This window comes from Patella vulgata, chromosome 3 (assembly GCF_932274485.2).
Source record: "Patella vulgata chromosome 3, xgPatVulg1.2, whole genome shotgun sequence".
Taxonomy (NCBI): Eukaryota; Metazoa; Mollusca; class Gastropoda; family Patellidae; genus Patella; species Patella vulgata.
Genome location: NC_065881.2, coordinates 28,702,740 through 28,722,778, shown reverse-complemented (window position 1 = coordinate 28,722,778; position 20,039 = coordinate 28,702,740). Strand labels below are relative to the sequence as shown.

General features: G+C 37.7%; 1 protein-coding gene across 1 annotated transcript in view; it reads left to right on the top strand.

Moving 5' to 3' along the window:
* Nucleotides 1-12,067: 12,067 nt before the first annotated feature.
* LOC130012155 (AFG3-like protein 2) overlaps nucleotides 12,068-20,039 on the top strand; it is a 291,436-nt gene continuing 283,464 nt past the window's right edge. Inside the window, exon 1 of the mRNA XM_056099481.1 lies at nucleotides 12,068-12,075. Within this exon, the coding sequence (XP_055955456.1) occupies nucleotides 12,068-12,075 (8 nt within the window). The remainder of the gene's footprint in view (nucleotides 12,076-20,039) is intronic.

Below are 20,039 nucleotides of genomic sequence, written 5' to 3'. Positions count from 1 at the left end.
ACAAACAAAAATGAGTTGGCTGTATGAACACCTCAATGACAAGTGGTTTCAGATGCCTCAGAGAGAATATTCAAATGCTCCTTGTGATACATTTGTAACACAATTATAACCTAATGTATTACACGGGAGTGGAGTGGGTGGGTCGGGGGGCTTTTCGATTGGCAGGGGACTATTAAAATGGGTAAGCAGAGATAAGCAATTTGATGAAACTTTGTGTATAGTTTCATTACATTAGTACCTTGACCATATTACCTTGACCAAGTTCGACAATGAGCATTCTCTTAGTCAGGATAAGCAAAGCAACTTGATTGGCCGGGACTTTGAATTGGTTGATGCTTTGGGGTATGATAACTTTGGTTATAATGAAGTACTGGAACATAACAACCCAGCTTTTAATTGAGCTAGAATGTTTAAACTTGGTGTAGATGTTCATCAGGTCTTGACTGAACATTTTGAGCTACAGCTTGGCAATTTCATTGGTCGATGCTTTGGGACAAGATAACCTTGATTTCTATCTGACAGAGAGTGATGAAATTTACAGTATAGTTTGATTGCTCGATACTTTTGAAAAAAAATATGAAAGTGCGATTAATTAATGTGTCATCTTTTACTTTGGGGTTTTGGCGGGAGACATCAGCCATACTGTTTGCTTGTTTAATATCCCCTATACAATATACGCTCGACCTCATTACCCGAACTGGGGTAGAAAAGTGGGATCTTTGACAATGAGGCAATGAACTTGTACATTCTTTTGCAGCTGCACAAGAGGGAACATCAACGCCGGATTAACCATGGTGGTGGGGAGGGGGGCTGATACCGACCGTGAAGCCCCGCAAGGGGGTCGGGTCAGGGGGTTCTCCCGCTAAGAAATTTTAATTGGAGGCCGAAAACGTGATTTCATGGCATTTCAGGCACTTGTGTCGGAGCCATTTAGAAATACCTCCCCCAGAAAAATAAAATTCTGCCACAAAATTAGCCACAATCCATGCGGGTGCTGTGAAATTTCTAGAGGAGGGAGCTGGAACCCATGAGCCCGTTAAATTCGCCACTGTAAATGAGCAGAGCTACATCAAACCTAATTTTGAGTCCCTCAGTGATAAATAACTTGATTCAAAATCGTATTATAGCCCCAACGACGATTTGATGAATGGAGACCGTAACGTTACGACAAAGTCTAACACTGTAAGTACCAAATAGTCATACGAGATATGTGCATCTCATCAAATTCAGCTTATACCATACCCACAATAATGTTACGGAGTCAGTGAGTTCAAGTTAGACAATACGCTGACCTTCCACTGACCATGCTTATAATATAAAATCTGTCAATGACAGCTGATTCATTGTTTAGTTTTTTATATGATATATTTAATATCAATAATATATGTATATGCATGCTTTATTTTACTTTACACGACCTCTAAAAATGCCCCAAATCGTAAAAATACGACTTTTTGGATTTCGATCTCCTTTTTTCGGCTACCCCGGACATTTTCAAAAAATGATACAATGATTTCACACAACAGGCCAGCTATTAGCCTCTCGATTGACAAGAGTTTCATCGCCCTCCATTCATTATAACCAATGTCATCGTGCCCTAAAGAATCAACAAATCAGCTTGCTTATCTCTGCTTACCCTAGGCAAAAAATGCTCATCTTTGAACTCAATCATGACATTGACCTAGTGAACGCCTAGACCAAGTTTGAACATTCTAGCTTAATTAGAAGGAGAGTTCTTGTGTTCCAAAGTCCCGGCCCTTCAAATTGCTTCTATTTTTCATTTTCAATTCAAAATGGTGACCATCACGTGACCGAAATCAAAATTCTGATCCGATAGATTTTTAGGCATTCCTTCCAGGATTCCGAAAATATGACGCCCGAGTCTGTAAGTAAAATAGCAAAAAAGCCTTTTTGATTTTTCACGTTTAAAGATGGTGGCACTTCCGGTTCGATCGACAAACTCCATATTTTGTGTACGAATCAGTAATTACTTGTCTAGTATCAAATTTTTTTATTAGGTCATTCTGACCTATATTTCGACGATTTTTTTGAAAACTTTGATCCTTAATTTCACCAAGGGGAGATAATTTAGAAAATTTCCAAGGACATCATTGAAGTCGCATTGGCAAGATCTACTAACATTCTAAATTTCACGAAAATCGCACAACTATTAAAGAAGTTGTCAAATTGGTAATAACTTCCGGTTCGAAATGACAGCGACGAATTTTCGAAATGCCAAAATCCGAAATTGCAGATTTGAAGTAAATGTTTCAAGATACTCAAAGAAAAAAGAATTAGTAAAATAGGTAAAATAGTCACAAAGTTACAGCATTGTAGGTCAAATGCATTCCTTCGTAAAATTCGGTGATTTCGGATTCGTAAAACGTTTTGAAAATATATTTAATCAACAGCCACCACCCATTTTTGGGGGGATAGGTAAAAGTTTCAGAACGATCCTATGGTTAGATTCTGAGAAATCCGATTTGTGGACAAAACACAAAAAAAAAATAACAATAATAATCTTAACAGAAACAATAAGCTTTCATATGTAATATGAAAGCTTAATAATCTTAGTAATAACAATAGTCTTTCACCGAAGGTGAAAGCCTAATAATAATTTTAGTAAAAACAATAGTTTACTCACGTTATTTTTACATACTGACACAAGTAAGAAATACTAACCAATTAACTTAAATACTCACTGTATGACTATTAATGATCATTTATAGGAATACTGACGTAGGGTGCAAGTACTGACAGGTTTAAGCCACTACTGCGACATGTATATTTCTCACGAGTTTCAATGAATAGTAACCACAATTAAGTTTTTTTACTTGACTGATGAATATTCTAACGCAGAAGCCAGTTAGTCAATACTCAGAGATCAGTTCTATACACTATCCATTCAGCAGTGAAGGTGAATGCCTTGATGGAGTTCGAAGATGAGAATTTTCTGCTTAGGGTAAGCAGAGATAAGCAATTTGATTGGTTGATGCTTTGGGAGACAATAATTTTAGCTTTAATTAAGTGAGAGTGAGGAAACATGGTGTATAGCTTTATTACATCAATACCTTGACTAAGTTTGGTAAAGAACATTTTCTTCTGAGATAAGCAATTTGATTGGTCAAGACTCAAGACTTTGGAACACAATAACTCTCCTTCTAAGAATGTAGAATGTTCAAACTTGGTGTGGGCGTTCATTACCTTAACTAAGTTCGATGGTAAGAATTTTCTGCTTAGGCTAAGGAGCAATAAGCAATTTGATTGGTCAAGACTTTGGAACATAACAACTCTGCTTTTAATTGAAGTAGAATGTTTAAACTTGATGTAGATGTTCATTAGGTGAATGTCTTCACTGAGTTCAATGATTAACATTTCGAGCTGAAGCTAAGCAGAGCTAATCAATTTCATTGGTCGATGCTTTGGGACAAGATAATCTTGATTCTATCTGATAGAGAGTGATGAAACTTATTGTATAGTTTGATTGCTCGATACTTTTGTAAAAAATAAATGTGCGATTAATTAATATGTGTCATCTATTGATTTTGGAATTTGGCAGGGGACATCAGCCTCACAGTTGGCTTTTTTTTCTGTTTATCTTACTTGATAGCTACTGATTTTAAAATGCATAACAACCAGGTTCAATATTTCAGATATAACATCTAGACAAGACCATTTTTGATGAAAAAATTGACCAAAATCACTTTGACAAAATGAAATATTTGAGAAAACCTATGTATTTTGCAGTTGCTGGGGAAATCGGAGCAATCGTTACAAAAATGTGAAAATTGAAACATAATTAGCCTCAAAGTTGTATTTCATGAATTTACATCTACATTTTTGACAGTTTTGCTATGAAATGAAATATGGCATCACAAAAAACACCAAAAATGACATTTTCAAAGTGTTGAAAAACCTTACTTCCGCGAAAAATCAAAAATCGCAACTTTGAGCCTCCATAAAAAAAATTTCATCCAATTTTGAATCTGTAAAAGGTTTTGTGAGAAGAATGATGAGATCTACTTGAAAAACTAATAAAATCAAATGTATAATCATACGCTCAAAATCACCTTTTCTACCTATATCAAGGTTGTGGACACTCTATAGAGGAGAGAATTTTGTTCCAATTTTGATGAAACTTGAAATACATGTTTATAACCCAAAGATTTTGGTACCTTTTGATATTCGTGCATATCAGATAGTAACTTTCTGAATTATGGCCCTTGATTGTACGAAAAATCGTGTTTTTAGCTTGTGGTTCTCTAGAGGTCACAATTTTTATCAGTTTTAAAAAAATGTGTGAATATATTATCACCATTACACCCTAATAAAGGTGGATTTCATATTTCCTGAAAATGGGACCAAAACTGCCGGACAAATGGGCGCTCCTCTTATGCAAATAGTGTAAATATATGGTATATTAAGGTTGTGGACCCTCTAGAGGACACAATTTTGATCTGATTTTGATGAAACTTGAAATACATTTTTATAATCCAAAGATCTTGGTTCCATTTGGTCGCCTGTCCAACCTAGTTGGTTTTCTCTGGGTCCTCCGGTTTCCTCCCACTGCTAAAGACCCCTACGCGCAAGCGAATTATTGAAATAAAATTAAAAACCATATGTTAGTCCCGAAATGACCTAGTTTGTGTCGAGTGGACGTTAAACCCCATTTCTCTCTCTCCCTCTCTCTGGTTCCATTTGATATTCGTGCGTATCAGATTGTAACTTCCTAAATTAGGCCCTTGATTGTACAAAAAATCTCTTTTTATTTAGCTTGTTCTCTATCCATCTCTTGCAAAATGTGGGCATATCTGCCTGGCAGCCGCTGGTTAGTATTAAATAGCATAATGTAGTGTTTTGGTAGTAAAATTACTACAATACTACAATCTATTGAAAAATAATGGACGGTACTTGTTCTGTAAAAATTCTCTTACAAGCCCCAAAATTTCAAGAATAATGTCTTAGAAGATATAAATCAGTACATCAAAGTTTCAAAACTTTCGAATGGGTACACCGATTCAAAAGGCCATATCAATTTTAATGCTAGAGCCATATAACTTTGCAGTTTTTTATAAGTTTGTATGTACTATAATATATAAAGCTGAGGCATGATTATGATCAATTCCCATGCAATTTCATAAGAATATTGAATTGTTGTAACTGAATTAATTCCACGTCACAGACTCTATTACTTTTGGCTACTATAATGGCATAAAATCAGTAAATATTTGTAAAATTTCCATGGATGTAGCAGACAATGCTGCTCTGAGTATTTTTCATTGCTTGGTAACAAAATGGGGGCATAATACTAAAATATGCAAATGACTACGAAAAAAGTCACTATAGAACCTAACAGAAGAAACATTTCCAGTTACATGTGACGCCCAAACGCACCAATAGCTACCGCATGGAATGCAGGTGATGCTTGGGATCATCATGGGGGTCCAACCCAAGATTTGCATGACTCTGACTTTGAATGTTACAGTCATTGTGGCATTGAATTCCAGGGTGGAATCATCAGTTTAATTGTTTTAGTGACCAGAAAACAAATTTTGATATGCGACGGCTTACCTAAAATGAAAGGTTACGTGCCCTTGGCATGCTACAGATCGGCACAACACAGGCGGTTGTGGCGCGGACGATGAATGTTTCTCAGTCTGTCATAAGCAGGCTATGGTCCAGATACCGTGATACACAATCTGTACAGGACAGACCACACTCAGGTCGACCAAGGGCGACAACTCAAGCCCAGGATCGATTTATCCGTACCTTGGCCTTGAGAAATCGTGTCATCACAGCAAATCAGATCAGCGCTCGTCTTCAAACAGACACTGGTGTGAGAGTGAGTGGCCAGACGATTCGGAATCGACTGCATAGGGGTCACCTTCGCGCCCGACGTCCTCACGTGATCCCTTGTTTGAGAGATCATCACATTCAGGCAAGACGTCGTTGGTGTAGGGATCGTCAACACTGGGATAATCGACGCTGGAGCAATGTGATGTTTTCAGATGAGTCAAGGTTCACTGTTGATTTTTTGGACAGACGTAGGAGGGTGTGGCGTCGTCGAAACGATCGCTTCCAAGACGTTAACGTCATCAGACATGATCGATTTGGGGGTGGTTCTGTTATGGTGTGGGGAGGCATCACTGTTGCTGGAAGAACGGCTTTACATGTTGTTGCAGGGCGTGTTACAGGCCAGTACTACCGGGACAACATCTTGGCAGTCCATGTTGTGCCGTTCGCACGACGTCATGGCCGCCGTTTCATCTTCCAGGATGACAACGCAAGATGTCACAGGGCCAGGATCGTTACAGGTTACCTCCAACAACAGAACATCACCACATTACCTTGGCCAGCACTGAGTCCCGACCTCTCCGCCATCGAGCATGTCTGGGACATGCTTGGACAGAGGTTACGTCAACGTCAACAACGTCCTGCCAATGTCCAAGAACTTGCTGCTGCGTTGCAACAGGAATGGGTCAATCTGGACCAAAATGACCTTAGACGTCTCATTAGGAGTATGCCACGTCGGATCAATGCTTATATATATATACTATTCAAAAAAAGTAGGGGATATTTGATTTTGGGGGCATAATACTAAAATATGCAAATGACTACGAAAAAAGTCACTATAGAACCTAACAGAAGAAACATTTCCAGTTACATGTGACGCCCAAACGCACCAATAGCTACCGCATGGAATGCAGGTGATGCTTGGGATCATCATGGGGGTCCAACCCAAGATTTGCACGTCTCTGACTTTGAATGTTACAGTCATTGTGGCATTGAATTCCAGGGTGGAAACATCAGTTTAATTGTTTTAGTGACCAGAAAACAAATTTTGATATGCGTCGGCTTACCCAAAATGAAAGGTTACGTGCCCTTGGCATGCTACAGATTGGCACAACACAGGCGGTTGTGGCGCGGACGATGAATGTTTCTCAGTCTGTCATAAGCAGGCTATGGTCCAGATACCGTGATACACAATCTGTACAGGACAGACCACACTCAGGTCGACCAAGGGCGACAACTCAAGCCCAGGATCGATTTATCCGTACCTTGGCCTTGAGAAATCGTGTCATCACAGCAAATCAGATCAGCGCTCGTCTTCAAACAGACACTGGTGTGAGAGTGAGTGGCCAGACGATTCGGAATCGACTGCATAGGGGTCACCTTCGCGCCCGACGTCCTCACGTGATCCCTTGTTTGAGAGATCATCACATTCAGGCAAGACGTCGTTGGTGTAGGGATCGTCAACACTGGGATAATCGACGCTGGAGCAATGTGATGTTTTCAGATGAGTCAAGGTTCACTGTTGATTTTTTGGACAGACGTAGGAGGGTGTGGCGTCGTCGAAACGAGCGCTTCCAAGACGTTAACGTCATCAGACATGATCGATTTGGGGGTGGTTCTGTTATGGTGTGGGGAGGCATCACTGTTGCTGGAAGAACGGCTTTACATGTTGTTGCAGGGCGTGTTACAGGCCAGTACTACCGGGACAACATCTTGGCAGTCCATGTTGTGCCGTTCGCACGACGTCATGGCCGCCGTTTCATCTTCCAGGATGACAACGCAAGATGTCACAGGGCCAGGATCGTTACAGGTTACCTCCAACAACAGAACATCACCACATTACCTTGGCCAGCACTGAGTCCCGACCTCTCCGCCATCGAGCATGTCTGGGACATGCTTGGACAGAGGTTACGTCAACGTCAACAACGTCCTGCCAATGTCCAAGAACTTGCTGCTGCGTTGCAACAGGAATGGGTCAATCTGGACCAAAATGACCTTAGACGTCTCATTAGGAGTATGCCACGTCGGATCAATGCTTGTTTGGCAAACAGAGGAGGATTTACCCGTTACTGACTTGGTTGTGATGCTGTGGTAACTTTGCTGTTTGACCCCGGGTATCATTTTACCCTTATAATGGTCAGTCTGTGCCTTACTTAGTCTAACGATCATTTGGAATAAATCGATGAATGTGAACTTCATTTCATTTTGTCATTTGTTTCTTCGTCAGTTTCATTAGGTGACTTTAATAACACTTAAAAATCAAATATCCCCTACTTTTTTTGAATAGTATATATAATTGAAATTAAAGATGGCAAAATAAAACTACATTTTTATGCTAACGTTTTCACCCCACGATAGCGGCTCTTCAGGCTATCGCGGTGAAAACGTTAGCATAAAAATGTAGTTTTATTTTGCCATCTTTAATTTCAATTATATATTACCAAAGAGCAGCTTTAATTAACTATTCTACTATATATATAAAGATTCTATTCTCAGGTAAAAGTATATAGAATATATGTATATATATATTTCTTTTATTTTTTTTAGGGTCTCCTCTGTACAATCGGTTATGGGTTTAATTATTCCCTTAGCATTAATAATTTTCATCTACCGTAGTATGAATAATATGTTACAGGTAATATGTTTAATTTTTATATGCCCACATTTCAGTGATAGCGTATTATGTCATCACCTTGTCCGTTCCGGAGTTATACCACATTTGCCAAAAACCTTGTGAATGTGATAGTCTACAGATTTTATACCCCTATATTTTCCTAGACTCTGTCAACTGTACTGGTACTACTTATCACACTGCAAGATGCATAGTGTGTAGAACTAGTGTCAGAGCTTTTAATAAGGGGCGTCTGCGTTAGAATAGCCATCAAGCAAAAAGAAAAGCTTAATTGTGGTTACTATTCATGGAAACTCGTGAGAAATATATGTGTTGTCACACTAGGGACCGGGTATCATTCAGATTTGATGAAAAAAGGAAAGAAACTGAGCTTACCATCTATAATCTAATACACATATTCAGTTAATAGATTGCCATGCAGAAAGTATTAAATACCATCAAGATTCATCAAATAACTCCCAGTTTGTGCTACCGTTTAATTTAAGGATGGGGTGCCAGAAAAGTATTTATCGGGTGGTTATTTCCAATAAAAGTATGGCAATTTTGGTATATATGGAAAGTAGAGATATCCAATCTTACAAGAAAAATAGTGGATTCCCCGAAAAACACTCATGGAGCATATACAGGACAAAAATGTAAGGGTTCCCCTAATCAACAGCCCAACGATTAGAAACTTCTGCACGCGTGATGTCAAAGGTCAAAAGTGAACATTGAGCGCTTGATGTACAAGTTGATAAACTTTATGAAGAGTTAGACGTACAATACTTTCTGAGATGAAAATGACGTGGGTAGTGGATAATCCGAGAATTTAATTAGGATTTGATATTTGTAATAAGTAGTAAGCGATTAAAGACAACATCGTCTTATGTATGCAATGAATTCTCCTCTGACTCCCAAGACGTGACGTAAACATGACCTGGTTTGATCGAATTTTAATAGCAGGGCATTCCTTCACAATTACAATGTTTGAGAAGGATTTGAAGCATAATTATGACAAATTAATTAGTTTGAATATGTTTTTGGTCCATATATACCATTAAATCACCCAGTTTGTACGCGGGAACCCATCTTTAAGAAACACCATTTAGTTTTGACATCGGTCATCTAGTTTATGACCATTTAGTTTAGTTTTGATACTGGTCATCCAGTTTATGACCATTTAGTTTCATAAACTAGACAATCGATGTCAAACTAAACGGTAGCACAAACTGGGCGGTTTTTGATGAATCTTGATGGTATTTAACACTTTCTGCATGGCAATCTATTAACTGAATATGTGTATTAGATTATAGATGCAGGGCTGTCGGTAATTTTTCACAGATGATTAGCAGCACTGCTAATCAAAAAGTCCAATTTTGCCAAATTTGATTAGCAAATTTAAAAATTGATTAGCAGTTTTTCAGTTTCAACATAAAACACCTAAATAACAAGATTATTTTAACTTTAATTAATAACAAATGATTAGATTTCATTCTTAAGATTTTTTTAGAATTGTAGCACTTCTACAGGTAGCTGTGAACATTTACGAATGAATGTAGACTTTTGGTTAGGCCTTATGTCTGGGCAGTGACTTCTTATTTCTTCGTTAGAAAACAATTTCGTCTGCTTTTTATCGCGTGTTATTATTTTTGTTCAATCATAAGCACACGGATTTTACGAATAATCTCGATTAACTAGATGCACGCGATATAAACAATAATAATTTACGGGAATTCTTACTTTGATTTCTCATTTTACAATACGTTTACACATATTTATTTTTTATATTTTATTTACAATACGTGGGGGATACACTGAATTTAATTTTTTTCAAATTGAATACTGATATAATTTCTTGAAATTAACATGTCTCGCAACGTGAGTGGTACTACTTGATTCCCTATTTCCGGTTTAATAGTCCCGATTCATAGAGTTATGTCCCAGTATTATATAGCATTGTTATATAGTATAATGAATTGAGTCTGGGTAGATCGAGAAGAAAATGTCACACGGAGAATTCCATTTTGTTTATAAAATTTATTTGATATTTTATATACGTTAAAAGCGTTGAGAAATGTGGATAAATCTTTGTGTCAATATCCAAAATGAAAGGCATGTTAATGATTCGCAGTTACTGCGAATCAAAAACGTTAGATTTTAATTTTTGATTAGCAACGGACAAAATATGTATCGCAAATTGCGCTGCGATACTGGTTGTCGGCAGCCCTGTATAGATGGTAAGCTCAGTTTCTTTCCTTTCTTCATCAAATCTGAATGATACCCAGTCCCTAGTTTCAGTAGTCGCTTAAACCTGTCAGTACTTGAACCGTACATCAGTATTCCTTTAAATAGTCAGTAATAATCATATGGTGAGTATTTAAGTCAGTTGGTTAGTATTCCTTACTTGTGTCAGTATACAAAAATAACGTGACTAATTAAACAAACGTGAGTTTATCCGAACATATCACTAGTCAGACGCGTGCGGGAGAAATTGGAAAAAGCGTGACTAATTAAGAAACCGTCAGTATTTAGGCTACCGCTCAGTACCTGTGTGAAACAGACAGTTATCTTTGATGTGCGTCAGTAAGTGGAACCGTCGCGAGTAGAGCGTGAAATCGTTAACTATATAAATTTCTGGTGAGTATTGTTACTATAAGTGATTATAATTATCCTGAATAAATTAATTATTATTTATTAATATTCTCGAATTGGAGCAAATTTTTTAAACAATAATGGATGGCAGTCAACAAAGGGACTATTTGTCGACGATTTCGATTACCGTCGTAGTTTGCAAAAGACACAGAAGATGGTTAGATAGATCGATCTATTATAAATACCTTCATATTTAAATATGAATTTAAATGCTCAGTGGCAAGGTTTGATTCGTCACACTATTTGTACCTGTTCCCGTTCTTACAACGGGTTCCCCATGAAGAATACGGCGCAATGTGTATTGTTATTTAATTTACAATTTATATTTGTTCTCCTTACATGCGGATTGGCTCATGTTTTGGGGCAGGCAGCACTTTGATATCTGTATGGATTAAATTTTAAATCACAACTAATGGTTAAAAAAAGATCATCAACATCAATCTGTTTTCGCTAATTTTATTGAAACAGATAATATGATAGCAGATAACAGAAATAATGAATTTCATACATACAAACAAGCATAAATTCTGAGCACCGAAGAATCGTGTATTTTGCATGAAATGTGTAAATTAATTTTTTGTATAAATTTATATTTATGAAAATGGCATTACATTTAGATTATTTCATCCATTTACATTAAGGGTCTATCTACAGTTGTTTATTAATGATATGACTTTAAAATGCATATCTATATTATAATACTTTTGACCATTATGACGTGGGTTTTTATGACGTTATGACGTCAAACCTCTGGGTCGTTTAAGAGTTAAAAACAATAATTCAAGTAATACAGTTATTTATAAAATGTCCATGTCTGTTCTTATGTAATGTTAGCAACATTTCCATGCCAAATAAATGTTTAAATTTTAGGTTATTAAAATATATGATTTTATTTATTATATTAATCTTAAATTCTTAAAATTATGCTTTATTTAGCATGTAAAAAATCTCAGTAACTACTTACATCAACACTATAAATAGAAATTTTCTTCAAACTTTAGTGCTAATAATATGTTACAAATCTGCCAGAATGTCTTCCACATGTAACATTAGCAATGCAATTAACGTTAGCAACAGTTGCATGCCAAATAAATGTTTAAATTTTAGGTTATTAAAATATATGATTTTATTTATTATATTAATCTTAAATTCTTAAAATTATGCTTTATTTAGCATGTAAAAAATCTCAGTAACTACTTACATCAACACTATAAATATAAATTTTCTTCAAACTTTAGTGCTAATGTTACAAATCTGCCAGAATGTCTTCCACATGTAACATTAGCAATGCAATTAATTTTTAAATTAAAAATTAATTTGTAAATCATATCCCATGAAACTTCAGATTTAGATAATGTATTATTACATTAAACTTTTGAAGAAAATTATTAATATATATATAAGCAACAGTTAATATCTGAAAGGGAAATAAATGTGCCATGCGTCTGTCCAATTCAAAAGAGACAGATTTACAAAAATGGTCATGTTTACTGTCTTATGAGCCAAAAATAATAGCATCTTCATTTATTTAACATAATTCAATGTATATTCTACCTATAGAGATTGCTATTTATATGAATTTTAATGTGCATTGTTTGCATTTGATATAATTTCATCTACAGTGATACGCTTCAAAAAATTTCAATAGGTTTAGGTATAATGTTCAATAAAAAAATTATTTTGCAAAAAATTATCTTTTTTCAAATATATTTTGGAAGAATATGTATCAATCTTCCCTGAGACAGGGATTTTGTAAGAGCATTTGGAATTTCATAATTCAGATGGGATTGGGAACCTATGGTACACTTTGAAAAAAAACATGCAGTATAGTTTCATTACATCAATACCTTGACTAAGATTGATAATGAGCATTTTCTGCTCAGAGTAAGAAGAGCGATAAGCAATTTGATTGGTTGAGACTATGGAACACAATAACTCTCCTTCTACTTGAAGTAGAATGTTCAAACTTGGTTTAGGCATTCATTAGGTCAATGCCTTGATGGAGTTCGAAGATGAGCATTTTCTGCTGTGGGTAAGCAGAGATAAGCAATCTGATTGGTTGATACTTTGGGGCACAATAACTTTGGTTATAATGAGGTGAGAGCGATGAAACTCTTAATATAGATTCATTATATCATTACCTTGACTAAGTTCGATGGTGAGAATTTTCTGCTTAGGCTAAGGAGCGACAAGCAATTTGATTGGTCAAGACATTGGAACATAACAACTCTGCTTTTAATTGAGGTATTGGGGATCACGTGGCTAAGTGGGTAAGACGCTGGCTCGCTAGCCTGGAGGTCGGGTGTTCGATCCCTGCATTGGCCGAGAAAATTCATTCAGATTTTCCGGCGTGGTTTCTCCTTGTCAGTGATGCAGGATGGAGGGCCTGACAAGGACAGCTGTCTAGTCGTTCGGATGGGATGGAAAACCAACATTTTTAGCTTATGGACAAGTTGATGAAACTTGAAATGTATGTTTGGTTCCTTTCCGTATTCGCGCATATCTGATTGTAACTTTCTGGATTATAGCCCCTGATTGTACGAAAAATCGCGTTAAAGCTTGTGGCCCCTCTAGAGGTTACAATTTTTATCCGATTTAAAAGGCATTCGAATATATCACCGTTACACCATAATTACTGTTGAGTTCACATTTCCTAAAAAAGAGACCGAGCTGCCCGACAAAATGGCCGCTCCCCTAAAAGCATATAATATTCAGTTTAGATCTAAATATTAAGGCCACCTGCAGATTTCGCCAATGTCACGAGATGTAAACAGGGCTAGCGCAAACACTAACCAAAGATCTAGCCCTTACCCTAACTCACAATCCTCTGCAACAATCAATCTCTTGCCCTAACCCTGTTTACATGGTGTGACCTTAACGAAATCTGCCAGTAGCTTTAACATTAGGATCTGATCATAATACCCAGGTTGTAAACCATCATGCTAATTTTTTATCCAATTTTGATGAAATTTAAAATATATATTTATATCCCAAAGATCTGGGTTTCTTCGATATTGGTTCGTATTGGACTGTAACTTTCTGGATTCTGATCCCCTGATTGTAGGAAATATCACGTTTTTAGCTTACGGGCCCTCTATAGGTCATAATTTGAATCTTATTTTCAAAACTGTTCAAATAAATCACCGTTACACAATAATTATTTCACAGAATAGCTTTACGATGGTAGACCTATTGTATGCAAATATCATATTATGATTCTCAGTGATGGCTATATACAGGTATCTCAGTATGGGTATATATTCATGCAGGTATCATACTATATAGTTCAGTAACTATATAATATTATAGTTATGTGGGTATGATGTATAATATGCTGGATGTTTCAGGTACTAATAAGTGTGTGTAACATACTAGATAGTTCAATGGGTCCACTGCATATAGTGCTGGTTAGATTTTAAGAAAAAAAAAAAAAAAAAATCTGTATATAAGGGTAAGCCATCTTCATATATCATACTCAATAGCTCCTGGAATATTTATAGAATGACGTGCTAAATAGTTTTATAGCTATATTAACGGCATTTATAACGCTGTAAAAGTCCAATACTATCTAATAAAAGTCATTCTCGGATATATTTTATGTAGATTATATCGAATTGAGGAGCCGCGGTGGCTAGGTGGTTAAGACGCTGGCTCGTTAGCCTGGAGGTCGGGTGTTCGATCCCTGCATTGGCCGAGAAAGTTCATCCAGATTTTCCGACGTGGTTTCCCCTTGTCAGTGGTGCAGAAGGGAGGGCCTAACAAAGACAGCTGTCTAATCGTTCGGATGAGGCGAAAAAAAAGAGGTCCCGTGTATATATTGGAATGCACGTAAAAGATCCCCTGGCAGTTGGAATTCGATATAAGAGTAGGCGATAGTACCGCTGCCCGGGCAAAATTTCCCTCATAGCACACTGTATGGCGTATGCTCGTCTTCATTAGCCCAGTATAGGACGTTAAACCCCATTTCATTTCATTTTCATTTCTATATCTAATTGAAGTGTCGCTGTTTGGTCTGTGTGAGAAACATGACACTGGAATTTACCCTACACGGGTAATACCATATGCAATATGCAAGCACCACAATTGATGTTATACTCTTCAAAAAAGGTAGGGGATATTGAAATGCAAATACATATGCAGGTTGTGATATGATAAATAGTCATGGAGACTTGACATGCATTGAGAGTATGTTCACAGATATAGAACTTATCGCCCCAACAGAACCACTGAGCTGCTCGTGTGACACGCAATAGCGCCATACACGTGGAAGGGGTTCATTGTCAAATTTGACACTTCAAGGAAGGGTTGACGAAAACTGCCGGGTGCTGGTTCATCCTATCCATGTTTGCTTTCCTATCGGTTCTTGCATAAGATTTACTGTTTAGCTTATTTTTGCTTTAGGGTGTTACATTTAATTTGCAATTAGACGTCTTCAACATGATGAACGTCTGCATGCTATTGGTATGCTTTAAATGGGTTCTACACAGCGAGCAGTAACCAACATGCTTAATGTGTCACAGTCTGTGATCAGCTGACTGTGGAACCGGTACCAACAAACACACAATGTTGATGATAGATCTTGTTCAGGTCGTCCTAGAGCCACTACACAAGCCCAGGATCAATACATTCGTACACAGGTACTGCGAAATCGAGCACAGACGGCCAATCAGCGACGACCACGTGTTGTGCCTCCATTAACTCGCCAGCACACGGCAAATAGGCATCAATGATGTAGGCAGCGTAGAAATTGGGGTAATCGTCGATGGGCACATGTCAGACTGCATGACAGATTCGGGCGTGGATCTGTTATGGTGTGGGGAGGAATCACCATGACTGGCAGAACGGACTTGCATATTGTTCAAGGAAGGGTCACTGGTGTTGGTGTGTACTACCGTGACCACATCCTGGCATTGATAGTTCTGTCCTTTGCTCAACGTGTAGGTCGACGTTTCATCTTTCAAGATGATAATGCCCGTGCCCACCGCGCTCGTGTCGTGAATGACTACCTCCAGCGTCACCATATTGTCCATATGCCTTGGCCAGCCATGTGTCCTGACCTTTCTCCTATAGAGCATGTCTGGGACATGATCAGGAGACGTGTTCGTCGACGTCAACATCAACGGACAACACTGCAAGAATTGGCCGTGGCACTGCAAGAGGAGTGGGTCAGATTGCCCCAAATTGTGATTGGACAGTTGATTAGGAGCATGCCACGACGAATTGCTGAGGGTCTCAGGATTGGTGGAGCAATTACACATTATTAAGACAAAAATCAAAAATGTCCATTTTCACTTTTGACGGTGTATCTCTTTGTGAGTGAAATGGGGCCGTCAGATAAGCCGACCATATGAACTGTTTATGTTCATGTGTAGGCAATTAGCCTGTTATTAACATACACTGGTTACCTCTAATAAAAACAGCAGTGCATTTCCGCAGTTTTGTATTGTTTCTGAATATCCCCTACTTTTTTTCAAGAGGATATTATAAAATACAAGTTTCGTAAAAGACAATGTGATAGTTCTACTAAATGCATATATCGTATCGTAACAAAATATCTGAAAGTAAGATAAAAATAAGTATTGTACGGGGTACTACTAGATACTCAATCTGTTCCTCCCTAACTGCATTGTTTTCACATGTGAGTTACCTAGGCTAGACACTTATTATTATGTGAAAATTTCTTATTGAATAGGTCTCAAAGTTAAATACAGTATTGGGTAAATATTTACAGGGCAATCAGTATGTGATTTTCATATTGAAAAAGATTTGCAAATACCATGCTGAAATTTAATGACAATTTTATTTCATTTTTTAGAATTAAGAAATGTCTAAATGACTTTACAAGTTTATAGCATCTGATACCATTTGATATCTATTTGAGTTTTGGTTTACATTACCGATGGTGTCACTTGATACTGTCCCTTTAGGTGTTGATGTTAATCCCATATCCATCAGGGACGGTTGTCTCATATGATGTGTGCTGATATCCGCTTGATAATAGGTGTTATGTGGGTGTTCACGAGTAGCAGATGACGCTTCTGGGCGACCTTGCCCTTCTCGCTGATCCATGTGTAAAAGTCGTCTGGGGTTAACATTGTTTCTGAATTGTAGCAAAACTACTAATAAATATCTTCCCGTCATAGGTCCAACAGTTTTTGATAACCTTACCATTAAAGAGATCACGTGTTAATTTTGGACAATGCTGAGTGGGTTTTAGTTAGCGCCTCATTTATGTATACTTTAGGTTTGTGCTGAATATTGTACTCCTTTAGATTCTTTTTATTTGCATATACTGAAGCCATGTCACAGTAGCTAATAAAGCGTACTATGATACCTCTGTAAAACGTGCCCTGTTTGTCCCCAACTCTGTGGGTACACCCAATATGTGTCTTATCAAGCTTGGTAGCACCATCTGGAAAAACATGATCGTTTAATAAAGACCGAACAATATCATCAGTGTTTTCGTCAGCTAAATCGCTGATACCACTTATCTTCAGGCACCTACGTCGGGAATATTGCTCTAGGTCATCAATTCAGTTAATATTTGAGGTTTAATTGAGTTCATTAGGTGGTTAACAAACACGTCTAGTTTTAGCAACTCAGCCAAGAAGGACTAAATTGGTTATCATCCTGGAGCACAGTGTCTAAAAATTTGTTAATACTGGTTGATGTGTCCTGGTGACTTCTAGATTTTAGTGACCCTGAAACGAAAATATTAGGCAAGCTGCAAGATTCTGAGGAATATACGGATGAAGAAATAGTTAACATGGACTTAGAAAAAGTGTAAGCTTATTTCGTCAGACCCAGTTACATGTTTTAGACAGTTTGATTACCAGGTCAATCTGTTGTTCAGAGATGTACCGGTACTGAAAGCAGAGAACTCACCTTTGGGAAAATAAAGTGATTTTTTTTTTACAGAGTTGAGTTCCAGCACAGAGGCTCGTCTCACATTCATTGTTGACTCCAATAGGCAACTCCGCTTATACAGGTGACCCCCAAAAAATGCCACCCACGAAAACGTTTATAAAATCTATAATAATTAACCAATTGCTTTGATATTTCAGATTTATGAAGAAGAGTCTTTGCCTGTAAGAATCATCCAGAACAGTTTCAGCAATGCCTTGGACAACTGAAGAAAAGACGTTTTGCATAGAGTCGTATTTTGAGACGAAATCGATGAAGGTAGTGCAAGCCCGCTTCAAAAGAAAGTTTCGATGTTGTCACTATCCGGACAAAAAGCTCATGTACAGATGGGTCCACAAATTTAGGGCCCAAGGGACAGTCTTAAACTTAAGTGCAAAGAGTAACAGAGCCACTCATTCTGGTCGGCCTAAGAGTTCTCAATCACCAGCCAATATTGATGCTGTCCGAGGGTCGGTTGGTCACAGTCCTCGCAGGTCGTTACGTCGTCGCAGCCAGGAACTTGGAATTCCTCGGGAGTCTATTCGAAGGATCTTAGTGCAGGATCTGCACTTGTACCCCTATAGGATACAGATCAAACATAAACTTACTCAAAGGGACAAGGACATGCGTGTTGTGATGTGTCAATGGTTTTGTGACAAAATTGACGTGGAGCCTGACTTTCTGGACAATGGTTGGTTCTCTGATGAGGCTCACTTCCTTTTGTCTGGACATGTGAATTCAAAGAACAACATTTTCTGGGGAACAACACCTCCTGAGGACTGTCTGCAAAGGCCTCTGCACTCCATAAAATGCACAGCATGGGTTGCAATATCGAAACATGGGATAATCGGGCCTTTCTGGTTTGAGGATGAAAATGAAATGAAATGAAATGAAATGGGGTTTAACATCCTACTGTTCTGCTCCTATACTGGGCTAATGAAGATGGGCATATTCAATACAGTGTGCTATGAGGGAAATTTTGCCCGGGCAGCGGCACTATCGCCTACTCTTATATCGAATTCCAACTGCCAAGGGATCTTTTATGTGCATTCCAATGTATACACGGGACCTCGGTTTTTCGTCTCATCCGAAGGACTAGACAGCTGTCCTTGTCAGACCCTCCGTTCTGCACCACTGACAAGGGGAAACCACATCGGAAAATCCAGATGAACTTTCTCGGCCAATAACTCGCAGTCACAGTCAATACTGAACGCTATCTGCAAGTCCTTAGGAAGTTTTGGACAACCCTGAACAGAAGGAGAGGTTTTCAGAGAGATGAACAATGTTTCCAGCAGGATGGGGCAACGCCCCACACTTCAAATGAATCACTGGAATGGCCTCGGGAGCGCTTTGCTGACCATCTCATCAGTAGAAGGTGTGATCCTGAATGGGCCTCACACTTGTCGGACCTTAACCACCCAGATTTTTATCTGTGGGGCTATCTCAAAAATAATGTGTACCAGGACAATCCCCAGACTATCCCTGAACTGAAGACAGCCATCACTGCCAAAATCAGGAGAATCCCTAGGGAGGAGTGTGTGAGAGTAATTGACAATTTTGCACTTCAGATTCAGGTCTGCTTGGACATTTAGAGGATATCTTGGAACGGACATAAAAAAAAATGATGATCAAACCAAAATCTTTGAAACTGGGTAGAAATGTCAGGCATAGACTAAAGTTTATATGTACCAAATATGAATAAAATGCAATAAGGACTTTGCATGTAATTGACGTTTAATTTAAGATCCCTGTATGTCAATCATTTCAATATAAAAGCTTATAGATAGTAGCAGATTAAATACATTAAGAAGTGGAATGATGAATTTTGTTAATAAAAGATTTTAAGATATCAAAGGCAGTCCACTTTTTTTCGGCGGCTGTCATGTTATGTGTTGGAGATCTGTTTCAGTTGAAACCGGTATTTGATAGCTATATATTTTAAAATCTTGATAGTGCCTATTGGCCACTAATGAGTAATATAATGATGATCAAGGGACATAACTTATATAAAGGATTAGTAATGTCCCTTTATTGTAATGTCCAGAAAAATATAAGTTATTATAACAACAATTGAAAGTGA